The 18,320-nt window shown below is 43.2% G+C and overlaps 1 protein-coding gene across 1 annotated transcript in view; it reads right to left on the bottom strand.

The window, feature by feature from the left end:
* Window positions 1–18,320, bottom strand: part of LOC124585185 (protein KIAA0100) — a 323,014-nt gene that overhangs the window by 243,889 nt on the left and 60,805 nt on the right. Inside the window, exons 7-8 of the mRNA XM_047131392.1 lie at window positions 11,781–11,908; window positions 11,579–11,695 (exon numbers count right to left, since the gene is read on the bottom strand). Of these exons, the coding sequence (XP_046987348.1) occupies window positions 11,579–11,695; window positions 11,781–11,908 (245 nt within the window). The remainder of the gene's footprint in view (window positions 1–11,578; window positions 11,696–11,780; window positions 11,909–18,320) is intronic.

Raw genomic sequence — 18,320 nt, 5'->3', positions numbered from 1 at the left:
CTAGAGCAACTGAAACACATTCTCCACCACAATTTTGACTACCTCTCATCGTGCCCTGTAATGAGGAATATCCTACCCACTATCATTCCCATCCCTCCCACACAATATCCTCGTCCATCCCTACTCTGTCCTTGCTCCCAACCCCTTGTCTCATGGTTCATATCCTTGCCTATATCATATAGGTACAACACCTGTCACATATGTCCTCCAACCACCACCTAGTCCAGTACAGTCCCAAGCATTACCTATCCCGTCAAAGCCAGAGCAACCTGTAAAAGCAGTCAGGTGATAATCCAAAAAGGTGTCTATCCACATGAATGTCAACCAACAAACGGTGGCAAGGACTGCTCAGTTGCTGAGCATGCTGCCCAACACAACATTCGTCACTTCAATGACTGCTTCACAGCCTGTAGTATCTCGATCCTACCTACCAACACCAGCTTTTCTGAATTGTGCTGGTGGGAACTCTCCCTGCAGTATACCCTACATTTTTGTAACCTCCTGGCCTCAACCTTCATTAGTCGCCATCCTTCACCCAACTGTCCGCCTCCCTGCTCCTGCTCCAACACTACAAAATGCACCCACAGTCTCTTTTGTTCTCTGCTTTTCTGCTTCCCCCCATCCCCCTATCTAACCTTCTGACTGCACCTAGCAGCCCTAACCTGTCCCTAACAAGTCCTGTATGGTTCCACAAACAGCACTATACATTTCCCCCATCCCTACCCTACCAGAAACCCCCCCCCCCCCCATCCCCCCTCTTCAGCCACCTCTTTATCCCCACCACCCAGATTGCTACTCTCATCACGCACAGTTGCTCACAGTCTGATGTCAGTAGCCAGAGACTGTGTTCATGAGCGCACATGGACACATCTGCATGTGCACTTTGTCTGCTTTAGAAACAGGCTTTTTAGCCAAAATATCAACATGTAAAGCTGTTTTCTTGTTCTGGCTGTCTGTGATTCAATGCCTCCTCTGTGAGGTCGTTACCAATCTTTCTTTTCATACTACTGGTGGCCTGTATTCCATTCTGAAGTTAGTTGAATGTCTGCAAAGAAAGTCTGTCAATATGACTGTTTTATGCTATGAAGATAAGAACTGATTCAGTCAAGAGGGTGTGCTGTTAGTGACATAGCATTTTAATTTAACAAGTAGCATTTTGTGGTAAATATAATCAATTGCTTTGGTAAGGTCACAGAAGATACCAACTGGATAATTTTTCTTTTTTATCTTTTCCAAGACTTCATTTGTGAGGGGCTCTATAGCTCTCTCTGTGGATAATTTTTCATGGAAGTAAAATGGGCCAAGACGTCTAGCTATTCAAAATTTTTGAAAAGATTGGAGTGAATTAGATGGTTCTGTCATTAGAGCTGGTTTTCTTATCTGCAATACATTTAAGTCTGTTAGGAAATGCGCCCTGTGAGTCAGTCCCTGAGGGAAAAGCTAAACAGTTCTGAAAGCTAGGAAAAGTTTTTCTAATTTTACTTGTTCTTTTCTACTTTTTGAAATTTTTGTAGAGTCATACAGATCCCACATGGAGGGTATAGAAATTGGCATCTGTGGCGCAGAGAAATAAGCGAAAGAGTTGAATACACTTATGTTACCAGATCCAGATAGAATCCCAATTTCGTGTTACAGAGAGTTCAGTGAAGCATTGGACCCCAGCAAAAAGACCCAAGCGAATGGAAAAAAAGTGCAGGCGACTCCTGTATATAAGAAAGTTAAAAGAGCTGACCCGCATAATTACAGATCAACAACCTTAACGCCAGTTTACTGCAGAATTCTTGAACACATTCCGAGTTCGAATATAATAAATTTCCAAGATAGAAAATCTTCTGTCCGCTAATTAAACGGATTTAGAAAACATTGCTTGCACAAAACTCGGCTTGCCCTTTTCTCACAACATATCCTAAACACCATGGATGGAGGGCAACAGGCAGATTCCACATTTCTAGACTGAAACAGTGCCCTGCTGCAGATGGTTGTTGCAGGCGCAAACATAGAGTTTAGGTTCCCACATATATGAGTCAGTCAAAGACTTTTTACACAGTAGAACCCAGTGAGAGATCCTCAATGATGAATGTTCATCAGAGACAGGGTATGATCAAGAATGCCCCAAGGAAGTGTGATAGGACTGCTTTTATTATCTGTATACATAAATGACCTGACGGAGAGATTGAGCAGCAATTTACAGCTGTTTCCTGATGATGCTGTGGCATACTGGAAGGTGTCATCATTGAGTGACTGTAGGAATATACAAATGACTTAGACAACATTTCTAATCAGTATGATAAATGCCAGCTTGCTCTAAATGTAGAAAAATTACGTTCATGTAGATGAGTAGGAATACAGTATTCATAGGCAGCAGCTTCACACATTCACTTTGATTACATATCTAGGTGTAATATTGCACAGCAGTATGAAACAGAACGAGCGCTCAGGTTGGTAGTAGTGAAGACAAATGCTCGACTTCACTTTATTGCGGGAATTTTGGAAAAGTGTATAAATAAGATGGCATACAGAATGCAAATGTGATTCATTCTTGAACAGTGTTTGAGTTTGTGGGATCCTCACCAGTTTGGATTAAAGGAAGACATTTAAGAAATTTAGAGGTGAGCTGTTAGATCTTTTATCAGTAGGGTTGAAAGCACACAACTATTACTAACTCAAATGGAATTCCTGGAAAGAAGATGATGCGCTTTCTGTGAGGCACTATTGCAAAATTTAGAGAACTGGCATTTGAGGTCAGGTGCAGAACCATTCTACTGCCACCAGTGTACATTTTGTGTAAGCAAAATATGATGTGAGAAATTGGGGCTCTTACAGAGGCTTTTAGACAGTTGCTTTTCGCTTGCCCTATTTGTGAGTGGAAGAGGAGAGTAAATGACTAGTAGTACAAGGTACCCCACACCATGCAGTGTAAGGTGGTTTGTACAGAGTGTGTATGCATACATATACGTGAAGGTGTATCAGCAGTATTCAGGATTTTGTCTTCTGAATGCATTTACTGGCCAGTTATTCTGTTGCCTGCTAAGTGTAAGATTTCTTACTTGAATTTTGCTTAACATACACGGTTATTATAATTACACTTTCACTACATGAGACAGTGTAGGTGGAAGACTATTTACCATATGAGTACCCAACTTTATAAGAATGATGTTCAAACTTTGTACTACAGGATTATCATTATCAGCAGTGTTAGTGTCATGACTTGCCATTATGTGCCGGTACTGGTACGGTGGCGTAAGGTTGAAGCACAAGTATCAGTGTGTTTTACAATTGCAGACACGGATCTGGACAAGGAGAGCAGGGTTTTATTCGTAAAGCTGTCTCATCAAAACAATAGCAATAGGGCTGCTGCTCTTTGCGATTATTGACAAAAAATACAGAAAGGTCCTCTTTCCACAAAGGGGTTGAAGAACATCATTCAGAAGTTCAAATTAACTGGTTACTTGGAATTTGCTCCTGAGAGATGTCAATGGAACTTGCACCAAAAATTGGTGGTTACTGTTACCATGGCTGAGAAAGCCAGACACAATGTGCAATCTTCAAGCAGTTTATGAGCTGGATCACGACAGCTGAACTTTCCATGGTTCACCATACGGAAAGTCCTGCAAACAATTGTGAAATGGTATCTCTAGTGCAGTTCCAGGCCACTGTGGATGCAGGTGGTCATCATACTGAGCAACATTTGTAACCTAGAATGTAAACATGGTACACAATTAACAAATGTTGCTCTCTCATGTGGAAATTAAAATGTGGGCCTTTTAAAGGTTTATTAATTCTCTCTTCCTCATGTCATTACAAATGTTTTCACAAAGTTTCATAGACTTACATTCCCCTGTTTTTCATGGTGCACCCTCTCAAGTAGGGAAAGTTTAATTAAAGCCACCCTGTAACTGGGGAATATTTTACTCAAGAGACCTCTGAATCTTTGTACATCCATCTTATGGAGAACTATGGAATGAAAAATAGTACTGTATCTTCATGTAGTAGCGATGACCCCTTCAGCAGTATATAATGATCTTATTTTATTTGCAATCAGTTTCAGTATTACATGACACCATCTTCAGGTCTTTGTGTGGTAGCAGGTGTTCATGTAGATACCATATCATAACCATGCCTATGACATACTGTCATGTAACAGATTGAGAAACGTATTGTATTATATGGTGCATCTGACCAATAAAGCACATGACAGACTGTGTCGTGTGGTATATATTATTATGTGAGTATATTTTACAGTTATTTTTCATTATTTGATATTGTATTAAAGAATTATGAATCTTGTCACACAATGATACATGTAATGTGTTATTTTCAAAATCAAAACATTTAATATTTCGCAATAGTGTAATTACAAGTTTGTGGATGGCTGAAGCAAAGTTGTGAAATTTGGAGAAGTAATAACAAACTTCTTGTGACACAGATGTTTTCATGTAAAATTAATAAATAAAAAGTTCTAGAAAAAAAAAACATTTGGTAATGATGAGTCTGATTTTTGACATTGTAAACAGTTCTGTGGACATCTGCCTGTGTCCATTCATGCGAATGGACAGTTTGTTGCTGGTCATTCCCACATAGAGAGCTTCACAGTGTAGGCAGGTCAGTTGGTAAATCACGTGGGTGCTTTCACACGTGGCTCTGCCTTTGATCGTGTACACCTTCCGGGTTACAGGACTGGAGTAGGTGGTGGTGGTGGTGGTGGTGGTGGTGGTGGTGGTGGTGGTGATGGTGGTGGGAGGGTGCATGGGACAGGTTTTACACTGGGGCCGGTTACAAGGGTAGGAGCCAGAGGGTAGGGAAGGTGGTTTGGGGATTTCATAGAGATGAACTAAGAGGTTACGAAGGTTAGGTGGACAGCGGAAAGGCACTCTTGGTGGAGTGGGGAGGATTTCATGAAGGATGGATCTCATTTCAGGGCAGGATTTGAGGAAGTCGTATCCCTGCTGGAGAGCCACATTCAGAGTCTGATCCAGTCCAGGAAAGTATCCTGTCACAGGTGGGGCACTTTTGGGGTTCTTCTGTGGGAGGTTCTGGGTTTGAAGGGATGAGGAAGTGGCTCTGGTTATTTGCTTCTGTACCAGGTCAGGAGGGTAGTTGCGGGATGCGAAAGCTGTTTTCAGGTTGTTGGTGTAATGGTTCAGGGATTCCAGACTGGAGCAGATTCGTTTGCCACGAAGACCTAGGCTGTAGGGAAGGGACCGTTTGATGTGGAATGGGTGGCAGCTGTCATAATGGAGGTACTGTTGCTTGTTGGTGGGTTTGATGTGGACGGACGTGTGAAGCTGGCCACTGGACTGGTGGAGGTCAACGTCAAGGAAAGTGACATGGGATTTGGAATAGGACCAGGTGAATCTGATGGAACCAAAGGAGTTGAGGTTGGAGAGGAAATTCTGGAGTTGTTCTTCACTGTAAGTCCAGATCATGAAGATGTCATCAATAAATCTGTACCAAACTTTGGGTTGGCAGGCCTGGAAGGCAGAGCCACGTGTGAAAGCACCCACGTGATTTACCAACTGACCTGCCTACACTGTGAAGCTTTCTATGTGGGAATGACCAGCAACAAACTGTCCATTTGCATGAATGGACACAGGCAGACAATGTTTGTTGGTAATGAGGATCACCCTGTGGCTAAACATGCCTTGGTGCACGGCCAGCACATCTTGGCACAGTGTTACACCGTCCGAGTTATCTGGATACTTCCCACTAACACCAACCTGTCAGAACTCCGGAGATGGGAACTTGCCCTTCAGTATATCCTCTCTTCTCGTTATCCGCCAGGCCTCAACCTCCGCTAATTTCAAGTTGCCGCCACTCATACCTCACCAGTCTTTCAACAACATCTTTGCCTCTGTACTTCTGCCTCGACTGACATCTCTGCCGAAACTCTTTGCCTTTACAAATGCCAAGTTGTGTCTGTGTATGTGCGGTTGGATATGGGTGGGTGTGCGAGTGTATACCTGTCCTTTTTTCCCCCTAAGGTAAGTCTTTCCACTCCCGGGATTGGAATGACTCCTTACCCACTCCCATAAAACCCACATCCTTTCGTCTTTCCCTCTCCTTCCCTCTTTCCTGATGAAGCAACCGTTGGTTGTGAAAGCTTGAATTTTGTGTGTATGTTGTGTTTGTTTGTGTGTCTATCGACCCACCAGCACTTTCGTTTGGTAAGTCACATCATCTTTGTTTTTAGATATATTTTCCCCACGTGGAATGTTTCCCTCTATATATATATATATAAATATATATTCACACAAATGTAACTCACACTGCCAGTGTAGTTTAAGTTGCCTGAGACTGGAGTCGTGTGTGAGTCCCGTTTGCGTTAGTGTGCGTGTGTGTGTGTGTGTGTGTGTATATTGTTGATGAAGACCAATGTCGAAAACTGTGTGTGTGTGTGTGTGTGTGTGTGTGTGTGTGTGTGTGTGTGTATTGTTGATGAAGGCCAATGGCCAAAAACTTTCATTGTGAGAGTCCTTTTGTTGTGCCTATCTGCAACACATCAGCCACTATATGGGGAGTGGCAACTTTCCTTCTCTAATATTGAAAAAAAAATTTATTCTTTTTTAAACTTATTTCTTCATCACTTTCGTCTGTGAGGGACTGCAACTGCTGTGTTCGGATGCAGGCTGAGTTGGCATCCCTTCGCTCCCAGCTTCAGGCAGTGTTGGCTTCGGTCACACAGCTTGAGGCTGTTGCCAGTGGGCATCACTGTGGGGGTCCGGATGGGGATTTGTCGGGGACGGCCAGCTCGTCCCACGCATCCCCTGATCGGACTACGACTGTGGTTGCCCGGGATACTGCCCGCATTGAGGCTGATCCCTCACCTGTGGTAGAGTGGGAGGTCGTCTCAAGGTGTGGCAGGGGGCGAAAGACATTCCGGAGGGCTGAACGGAAAGCCTCTCCAGTTTGTCTGGCGAACCGGTTTCAGGCTCTGTCTCAGGCTGATACTGATCTTCGGCCTGACATGGCTGCTTGTCCTGTTCCAGAGGTTGCCCCTCAGTCTGCAAGATCCGGGCAGTCGCAGAGGGTGGGCTTACTGGTAGTTGGGAGCTCCAACGTCAGGCGAGTAATGGGGCCCCTTAGGGAAATGGCAGCAAGAGAGGGGAAGAAAACCAATGTGCACTCCGTGTGCATACCGGGGGGAGTCATTCCAGATGTGGAAAGGGTCCTTCCAAATACCATGAAGGGTACAGGGTGCACCCATCTGCAGGTGGTTGCTCATGTCGACACCAATGATGTGTGTCGCTATGGATCGGAGGAAATCCTCTCTGGCTTCCGGCGGCTATCTGATTTGGTGAAGACTGCCAGTCTCGCTAGCGGGATGAAAGCAGAGCTCACCATCTGCAGCATCGTCGACAGGACTGACTGCGGACCTTTGGCACAGAGCCGAGTGGAGGGTCTGAATCAGAAGCTGAGACGGTTCTGCGACCGTGTGGGCTGCAGATTCCTCGACTTGCGCCATAGGGTGGTGGGGTTTCGGGTTCCGCTGGATAGGTCAGGAGTCCACTACACGCAACAAGCGGCTACACGGGTAGCAGGGGTTGTGCGGTGTGGGCTGGGCGGTCTTTTAGGTTAGATGGCCTTGGGCAAGTACAGAAAGGGCAACAGCCTCAATGGGTGCGGGGCAAAGTCAGGACATGCGGGGACCAAGCAGCAATCGGTACTGTAATTGTCAACTGTCGAAGCTGCGTTGGTAAAGTACCAGAACTTCAAGCGCTGATAGAAAGCACCGAAGCTGAAATCGTTATAGGTGCAGAAAGCTGGCTTAAGCCAGAGATAAATTCTACCGAAATTTTTACAAAGGTACAGACGGTGTTTAGAAAGGATAGATTGCATGCAACCGGTGGTGGAGTGTTCGTCGCTGTTAGTAGTAGTTTATCCTGTAGTGAAGTAGAAGTGGATAGTTCCTGTGAATTATTATGGGTGGAGGTTACACTCAACAACCGAACTAGGTTAATAATTGGCTCCTTTTACCGACCTCCCGACTCAGCAGCATTAGTGGCAGAACAACTGAGAGAAAATTTGGAATACATTTCACATAAATTTTCTCAGCATGTTATAGTCTTAGGTGGAGATTTCAATTTACCATATATAGACTGGGACACTCAGATGTTTAGGACAGGTGGTAGGGACAGAGCATCGAGTGACATTATACTGAGTGCACTATCCGAAAATTACCTCGAGCAATTAAACAGAGAACCGACTCGTGGAGATAACATCTTGGACCTACTGATAACAAACAGACCCAAACTTTTCGACTCTGTATGTACAGAACAGGGAATCAGTGATCATAAGGCCGTTGCAGCATCCCTGAATATGGAAGTTAATAGGAATATAAAAAAAGGGAGGAAGGTTTATCTGTTTAGCAAGAGTAATAGAAGGCAGATTTCAGACTACCTAACAGATCAAAACGAAAATTTCTGTTTCGACACTGACAATGTTGAGTGTTTATGGAAAAAGTTCAAGGCAATCGTAAAATGCATTTTAGACAGGTACGTGCCGAGTAAAACTGTGAGGGACAGGAAAAACCCACCGTGGTACAACAACAAAGTTAGGAAACTACTGCGAAAGCAAAGAGAGCTCCACACCAAGTTTAAACGCAGCCAAAACCTCTCAGACAAACAGAAGCTAAACGATGTCAAAGTTAGCATAAGGAGGGCTATGCGTGAAGCGTTCAGTGAATTTGAAAGTAAAATTCTATGTACCGACTTGACAGAAAATCCTATGAAGTTCTGGTCTTACGTTAAATCAGTAAGTGTCTCAAAACAGCATATCCAGACACTCCCGGATGATGATGGCATTGAAACAGAGGATGACACGCGTAAAGCTGAAATACTAAACACCTTTTTCCAAAGCTGTTTCACAGAGGAAGACCGCACTGCAGTTCCTTCTCTAAATCCTCGCACAAACGAAAAAATGGTTGACATCGAAATAAGTGTCCAAGGAATAGAAAAGCAACTGGAATCACTCAATAGAGGAAAGTCCACTGGACCTGACGGGATACCAATACGATTCTACACAGAGTACGCGAAAGAACTTTCCCCCCTTCTAACAGCCGTATACCGCAAGTCTCTAGAGGAACGGACGGTTCCAAATGATTGGAAAAGAGCACAGATAGTCCCAGTCTTCAAGAAGCGTCATCGAGCAGATGCGCAAAACTATAGACCTATATCTCTGACGTCGATCTGTTGTAGAATTTTAGAACATGTTTTTTGCTCGAGTATCATGTCGTTTTTGGAAACCCAGAATCTACTATGTAGGAATCAACATGGATTCCGGAAACAGTGATCGTGTGAGACCCAACTCGCTTTATTTGTTCATGAGACCCAGAAAATATTAGATACAGGCTCCCAGGTAGATGCTATTTTTCTTGACTTCCGGAAGGCGTTCGATACAGTTCCGCACTGTCGCCTGATAAACAAAGTAAGAGCCTACAGAGTATCAGACCAGCTGTGTGGCTGGATTGAAGAGTTTTTAGCAAACAGAACACAGCATGTTGTTATCAATGGAGAGACGTCTACAGACGTTGAAGTAACCTCTGGCGTGCCACAGGGGAGTGTTATGGGACCATTGCTTTTCACAATATATATAAATGACCTAGTAGATAGCGTCGGAAGTTCCATGCGGCTTTTCGCGGATGATGCTGTAGTATACAGAGAAGTTGCAGCATTAGAAAATTGTAGCGAAATGCAGGAAGATCTGCAGCGGATAGGCACTTGGTGCAGGGAGTGGCAACTGACCCTTAACATAGACAAATGTAATGTACTGCGAATACATAGAAAGAAGGATCCTTTATTGTATGATTATATGATAGCGGAACAAACACCGGTAGCAGTTACTTCTGTAAAATATCTGGGAGTATGCATGCGGAACGATTTGAAGTGGAATGATCATATAAAATTAATTGTTGGTAAGGCGGGTACCAGGTTGAGATTCATTGGGAGAGTGCTTAGAAAATGTAGTCCATCAACAAAGGAGGTGGCTTACAAAACACTTGTTCGACCTATATGTGAGTATTGCTCATCAGTGTGGGATCCGTACCAGATCGGTTTGACGGAGGAGATAGAGAAGATCCAAAGAAGAGCGGCGCGTTTCGTCACAGGGTTATTTGGTAACCGTGATAGCGTTACGGAGATGTTTAATAAACTCGAGTGGCAGACTCTGCAAGAGAGGCGCTCTGCATCGCGGTGTAGCTTGCTCACCAGGTTTCGAGAGGGTGCGTTTCTGGATGAGGTATCGAATATATTGCTTCCCCCTACGTATACCTCCCGAGGAGATCACGAATGTAAAATTAGAGAGATTAGAGCGCACACGGAGGCTTTCAGACAGTCGTTCTTCCCGCGAACCATACGCAACTGGAACAGGAAAGGGAGGTAATGACAGTGGCACGTAAAGTGCTCTCCGCCACACACCGTTGGGTGGCTTGCGGAGTATAAATGTAGATGTAGATGAAACAAACTAGTGTCACATTAAAAAGAAGGTGACAGGGAATGGACAAAATTTGGGGTTAAATAATCTTGTGCCATAGAAGAAAACATATATCTAATTCAGAGGAAAAACATTGTAACAAAATTCTAATACTTCAGTGTCGTAATTATTATACCATCCTCCATTCTATTATGAAAAACGCTAAACAAGTATACTGCAAAGAACGGATAAAATACTAAAGTAATAATGCAATTTTGTTTTAGTTAAACTTATCTTGAGTATGCACAAAATTTTCATTAATTTATTGACAATTATTTTAAAAAATTATAGCAGATTCTCACTTTTTTAATGTCATCCCCGATGATTCTCCTTAATGTAAAATCCATTAAACATGACGAATGAATGAATATTTTACAAGTGCTACTTATTTTTCTATGTCACTATTAATATAAGCAGTTGGAAATGAATGTCATTAAAGTATTTCCATTGAATCACACTCTCAGCATCAGGTTTTCCAAAATCACATTAATGTTATCATTCCCTGTAGAAGCAACTGCATTTAAAAATGGTATCACTAGAAAGAATAATTGTAACTGATCAAAATCATTTCATTGAGGTAAGTCGTCAAAAGACACAATGTTATAGAAACTTGCTGTTATTGAAGAAATGCAACATAAAAAGTGCCATCAGATCCTGTGGGATAGATAGTGAAGAGCTTCCTTGTACTGTAGACCTCACCCTTAAGAATAATCTGTTTTACTCACACTTGAAACAGCATCAATTTTACTATGATAGTTCGAAAGAAACATGATGTTATAAAAACTGGTTAATCTTATTTCTTAGGAATCAACTTCCTGTGCCAATGTTCCTTAATTTACTAAACATATTTTCATGAATCTTTCTTTGCAATATTTATCAGCACTATATTTGCTAATTATAATATTAATGAGCTTGACAAAAAAGAAAGCCATACCCAAAATGGAATTTTATGCTTAAGGTTTGACTTATTGTTTAAGGTAACTATTGTGAGAAGGATTAATAGTCTGAAAAATAGAAAAAAGAGAGAGCATTCACAATGTTTATAGCAATGGACAAATAATATAACTGTACATTCTGAAGAAAGATCCTTAATAACAAACATTCTTATTACCTTTGTATTGGCCGTATCCAAAAAATTATGGTCAACCCAGCGATGAAGGTCTCTATGATTATACACAGCATGCAATGTATTCAGAAGCATATGCACATTAAAAATACTCTCTTCAATCTGTAACAGAGTGAATGAACATGAATATCTTGCTCTTTAAATTATAAAATGAGAAACTCTTAACACATTTAAATGTTCCACTTACATTGCCTTTAACTTCAAATTTGCGCATCATAAGAACTGTTTCTCTGACACATTTCACACTAAATTCATCCACTTGCAAGCAAATGCTGAGGTCTGGCAAAACAGCTGGTTGGTCCAGTATAGAAACATCTACAATAGAAATAAACAGAATAAAACAAGTGGGCAAGAATAGCAGATACACTAAGAACTATGACAAATCCTGGGTTCAGTGTACTGTGTGTCTGCAAATGATACATACATTATTGTGAACCTGCTAAATCACAACATGACAACATTGTCTCTGTCGTAAGTAATGTGATTAGCAACTATAGTAGATTAAGAGTAACTTGGCAATGTTGTGATTCTAATGTGAAATGTATGCCTGGAGGAGTCAGAGTGTTTACAGCAAGTTCTGATAGGGATCATAATCGTGTTATCACGAACAATCTTCAGCACAAGAAGACACCATCAGTGGACGGACAAGTTTAGCGATAAGGTAAGTATCTTAAAAATCAAGTGAAGTGTTAAACCTTCATTTGCAGATGAAGGGCATTAAGGTGCTCACAAGAAGTGTAACGTAGTCAGTCTGTATCCTCACTCAAACTCGGGATGTTGCGCAAGTGACATAGCACTAAGAATTAAAAAAAAAAAAAAAAAAAGTGTTTATACATGTTACAGACGCAATTACTGCAAAAGCTCCACCCAAAATATAAGCCACACCTGTAGCATTAGACTGACGTAACAATTTTTGAACTCATAATTAGAACTTCAACAATCTTTCATCACAATGTAACAAAAAACCTTCAGTCCTGATTGCATATGCTGTTCATTTTTATGGTGTGGTGACCAGTTTTGGTCAAACATAGACCGACTTCAGACCAGTATTGTCTCCACTGTTGATGCGTTAAGACAGTGCACAGTCATTGTAAATGCAAGAAGCACCTGTTGTCATCTGTTTGACAGGTGCTTCTTGCACTCGCAACAGCTCCGTGCATCATGAATGAAGAAATTACTGGTCTGAAGTTGGTCTATGTGTGACCAAAACCAATTACCACACCATAAAAATAAACAGCATTTGCTATCAGGACTGACCTTTTTTTTTTTTTTTTTACCATAATGGAGCAACACATGAGTACACAAATATTTTTCACAGTATTGGATCAGATGAGGAGCATCTGATTCACTTGGCCATTTTATTTCCTGAGAATTAATTCATATGATTTTATATCTGACAGTTGATCAAAGATGTTGTGTTCAAGACACAAGCATAAAAATTATATTCTTGAAAGACTTGCTATTACTCACTGCAGAGTAAAAAAAAAAAAAAATCAGTGATAAAGGATGCTGAAACTTTCCACTGCTAAACAATTTTGATAATATTAACCTCTTTTCAACATGTTTTCATTAGGTTGCTTTCTTGTCTGTTTGGCACAAAATTTTCCGTTGATTTTAAAGTGACTTCCTGACAACCTAGTGACTTGAAACTTTCAACATAGCTCACAACTGGATGACAATGCAATATTAACTCACTTTCTTGTCTGGTGGGTAGCAGAGGGTACTTTGTGTGCCAATGCTACTTCCCCCTTTTCCTGTTCTATTCTCAAACGCTTCACAGTAAGAACAATTGCTGGAAGACTCCATATGGGCTCGAATCTCCTTAATTTTTATCTTCACAGCTTTTTCATAAAATATATGCAGGAGGAAGTAATAATATATTGATTGACTCACGTGAAACACTGAAATAAACTCAGAATTTACCCAAAGTCTCTGATGTAATCTCATCAAAATGTTTGACGAAGAGTGAAAAATTGGACACACACACACACACACACACACACACACACACACACACACACACACACACACCTAAAAATCAGAAAATAATTATTTAAATAAAATACTTTTAATAAATGGCATTTTAAAACTGGACCAAAAAGTATAAATAATTGCTCCTAGTGCCATCCATACAGATAGTCCTGAAAATTTGTTATGGTGAATTTTTAATAGCTATGGCAATATTTGTCAAACTTAAAACGAAAAGCAAGGGATGCATGCAATAAATAGCAGTAACGAGTGTATAGAGTAGCTACTGTTGAGAAAAATCACACAACAGTACATGCTATTTGCAGTGTAATAAAACTGGCAGTTCCTTATGTGAACAATTTGTGCATCAATTATGTAAGAGGGTTGAATGAAAAGTACTCCTCTCATTTTCCGCTATCCCCCCCCCCCCCCCTCCCCCACCCCCACCCTCCGTCTAACCTGCCGATTGCACCTAGTTGCCCTATCCTCAATCCATCTCATCCCTGCACGCACCCCAGCAGCACTTCACAGTCCCCCAACCCTACCCTGCTATCCCTCACCCTTCCCTGTACCAGCCTCCTCCTTACCCCCACCCAGTTGCCTCTCCCATCATGCACTACTGCTGCTGCTGCTGCTCGCGGTCTGGCTTCAGCTGCCAGAGACGGTGGTCTGGGTCAAACGCATATATTGTGACAGTATTTTTGTTGTACCTATCTGCGACTCAGTATCTCGGCTATATGGATAATCATGTAATATAGTATTAACATCAGCAGACCATTGAGAGATCAACAAAATTAAACAGCCTGAAGGATGAAACTTCCTGGCAGATTAAAACTGTGTGCCCGACCGAGACTCGAACTCGGGACCTTTGCCTTTCGCGGGCAAGTGCTCTACCAACTGAGCTACCGAAGCACGACTCACGTCCGGTACTCACAGCTTTACTTCTGCCAGTACCTCGTCTCCTACCTTCCAAACTTTACAGAAGCTCTCCTGCGAAACATGCAGAACTAGCACTCCTGAAAGAAAGGATATTGCGGAGACATGGCTTAGCCACAGCCTGGGGGATGTTTCCAGAATGAGATTTTCACTCTGCAGCAGAGTGTGTGCTGATATGAAACTTCCTGGCAGATTAAAACTGTGTGCCCGACCGAGACTCGAACTCGGGACCTTTGCCTTTCGCGGGCAAGTGCTCTACCAACTGAGCTACCGAAGCACGACTCACGTCCGGTACTCACAGCTTTACTTCTGCCAGTACCTCGTATCCTACCTTCCAAACTTTACAGAAGCTCTCCTGCGAACCATGCAGAACTAGCACTCCTGAAAGAAAGGATATTGCGGAGACATGGCTTAGCCACAGCCTGGGGGATGTTTCCAGAATGAGATTTTCACTCTGCAGCAGAGTGTGCGCTGATATGAAACTTCCTGGCAGATTAAAACTGTGTGCCCGACCGAGACTCGAACTCGGGACCTTTGCCTTTCGCGGGCAAGTGCTCTACCAACTGAGCTACCGAAGCACGACTCACGTCCGGTACTCACAGCTTTACTTCTGCCAGTACCTCGTCTCCTACCTTCCAAACTTTACAGAAGCTCTCCTGCGAACCATGCAGAACTAGCACTCCTGAAAGAAAGGATATTGCGGAGACATGGCTTAGCCACAGCCTGGGGGATGTTTCCAGAATGAGATTTTCACTCTGCAGCAGAGTGTGCGCTGATATGAAACTTCCTGGCAGATTAAAACTGTGTGCCCGACCGAGACTCGAACTCGGGACCTTTGCCTTTCGCGGGCAAGTGCTCTACCAACTGAGCTACCGAAGCACGACTCACGTCCGGTACTCACAGCTTTACTTCTGCCAGTACCTCGTCTCCTACCTTCCAAACTTTACAGAAGCTCTCCTGCGAAACATGCAGAACTAGCACTCCTGAAAGAAAGGATATTGCGGAGACATGGCTTAGCCACAGCCTGGGGGATGTTTCCAGAATGAGATTTTCACTCTGCAGCAGAGTGTGCGCTGATATGAAACTTCCTGGCAGATTAAAACTGTGTGCCCGACCGAGACTCGAACTCGGGACCTTTGCCTTTCGCGGGCAAGTGCTCTACCAACTGAGCTACCGAAGCACGACTCACGTCCGGTACTCACAGCTTTACTTCAGCCAGTACCTCGTCTCCTACCTTCCAAACTTTACAGAAGCTCTCCTGCGAACCATGCAGAACTAGCACTCCTGAAAGAAAGGATATTGCGGAGACATGGCTTAGCCACAGCCTGGGGGATGTTTCCAGAATGAGATTTTCACTCTGCAGCAGAGTGTGCGCTGATATGAAACTTCCTGGCAGATTAAAACTGTGTGCCCGACCGAGACTCGAACTCGGGACCTTTGCCTTTCGCGGGCAAGTGCTCTACCAACTGAGCTACCGAAGCACGACTCACGTCCAGTACTCACAGCTTTACTTCTGCCAGTACCTCGTCTCCTACCTTCCAAACTTTACAGAAGCTCTCCTGCGAAACATGCAGAACTAGCACTCCTGAAAGAAAGGATATTGCGGAGACATGGCTTAGCCACAGCCTGGGGGATGTTTCCAGAATGAGATTTTCACTCTGCAGCAGAGTGTGCGCTGATATGAAACTTCCTGGCAGGAGAGCTTCTGTAAAGTTTGGAAGGTAGGAGACGAGGTACTGGCAGAAGTAAAGCTGTGAGTACCGGACGTGAGTCGTGCTTCGGTAGCTCAGTTGGTAGAGCACTTGCCCGCGAAAGGCAAAGGTCCCGAGTTCGAGTCTCGGTCGGGCACACAGTTTTAATCTGCCAGGAAGTTTCATATCAGCGCACACTCTGCTGCAGAGTGAAAATCTCATTCTGGAAACATCCCCCAGGCTGTGGCTAAGCCATGTCTCCGCAATATCCTTTCTTTCAGGAGTGCTAGTTCTGCATGTTTCGCAGGAGAGCTTCTGTAAAGTTTGGAAGGTAGGAGACGAGGTACTGGCAGAAGTAAAGCTGTGAGTACCGGACGTGAGTCGTGCTTCGGTAGCTCAGTTGGTAGAGCACTTGCCCGCGAAAGGCAAAGGTCCCGAGTTCGAGTCTCGGTCGGGCACACAGTTTTAATCTGCCAGGAAGTTTCATATCAGCGCACACTCTGCTGCAGAGTGAAAATCTCATTCTGGAAGCCTGAAGGATGTTTAAATGGTCCTGCTGATCCACTATGGTGACAATTATATCATTAAGGTACTTTGCAGATTGTGGCATATTGTGACTGAGCTCTGTGAGGTATCTCTGGAAAACTGTAGTTGTGGTAGCCAAGGTAAACAGTATCCTCTTGTATCATGAAAAACTGATGACAGAGAAGATGCTTTGCAGAATATTTACAAGAAACACAGATAGATGATACTTCATTTTAAAAATTGCAACATGCAGAACACTTTCATACCATATTAGTGACAGTGCTGAGTAAATTAATTGAGATTCATTAGGATGAAGAAAAAGGTAACACAAAAATTGTGTGAAATTGTAACAATAAAGTAATGATCATGGTGTCCGATTAAAGGACTTGATGAGGCAAATCAGCTGAAGTACCTTCTTTTGTTGGGAACATAATGTTTTGCCAATAACACACATGTTTATATACATTTGATCAAAACTCCATTTAGTTAATCAAACAGGCAGATATACATAAAAACAATGTGACAATACATGCAACAGTGTGTGGATAAGTTGATAATTTGGGTCTGACAGGACGTGTGCAAAGGTAGTTGGTGCAGGTGGGATGACCACTGTGTCCAGGTAGTGTAGTGGTTGTAGTGGTCAGTGCATCAGCCTAGTAAGCAGGAGACCCGGGTTCAAGTCCCAATCCGGCATAAATTGTCAACTTCTCCCATTGATTTAAATCATTGTCCATTGGTATTCAATATCTTGAATTGTCTTGGATGTGGCATATGCTAGAATGCTGTCACAAACCACATACTATTTTTATGAGCTAGGTTGATTATCAGCTATCGGACCAAGTTGTCCATGAAATGTAGACAAACACACACACACACACACACACACACACACACACACTTGTGTGCACGCTCACACACGTGCAAGCACGCAGCCACTGTCATCTCCGGGTGATAAGGCCCGAAAGTGACTGCTGTTAGCAGCGATCGCCACTGGAGAGAGTAGTGGGGATAGTGAAGAGCCATGGGATTAGGAGGGGGAGGGATAGCAAGGTATGGTTAGGGGAAGGGGATATGCTGTAGTCCTGCCTCTGGGAGTGTGCAGGGATGTGATGAAGACAGGATGGTGAGCTGCTAGATGCAGCAGTATGAGGCTGTGCTGCGGGGGCAAAAAGGGAAAGAAGAAAAGCAGAGGAATGGAAAAGATTATGCAGGTGTAGTGGGGAGATAGAAGTGTGTATGTGGCTGCAGTGGGAGCAGGGAAGAGGATGGAGGGAGATGGAGGACAGTGAATAGTGGAGGATGGGGTCACAGGAGCTACAGGAGTGAAGGATATGTTGCAGGGAGATTTCCCATCTGTACTTACAATCGTACAGGTGGGAAATCTCCCTGCAACACATTAGTGGGAAGAATTCAGATGGCAGGGCTGTGAAGCAGTCACTCAAGTCAAGCACACTATGTTGCGTGGCACATTTGACAATTGAATGGTCCAGCTGTCTCTTGGCCACAGTTTGGCAGTGGCCATCCTTGTGGACAGGCAGCTCATTATGGATTTAGCCCAGGGAAAATGCCACACTGTGGTTGCAGCTAAGCTGTTAGGTCACATGGTT

This window comes from Schistocerca americana, chromosome 1, assembly GCF_021461395.2.
Source record: "Schistocerca americana isolate TAMUIC-IGC-003095 chromosome 1, iqSchAmer2.1, whole genome shotgun sequence".
NCBI lineage: Eukaryota > Metazoa > Arthropoda > Insecta > Orthoptera > Acrididae > Schistocerca > Schistocerca americana.
This window is presented reverse-complemented; position numbering and strand designations above follow the sequence as displayed.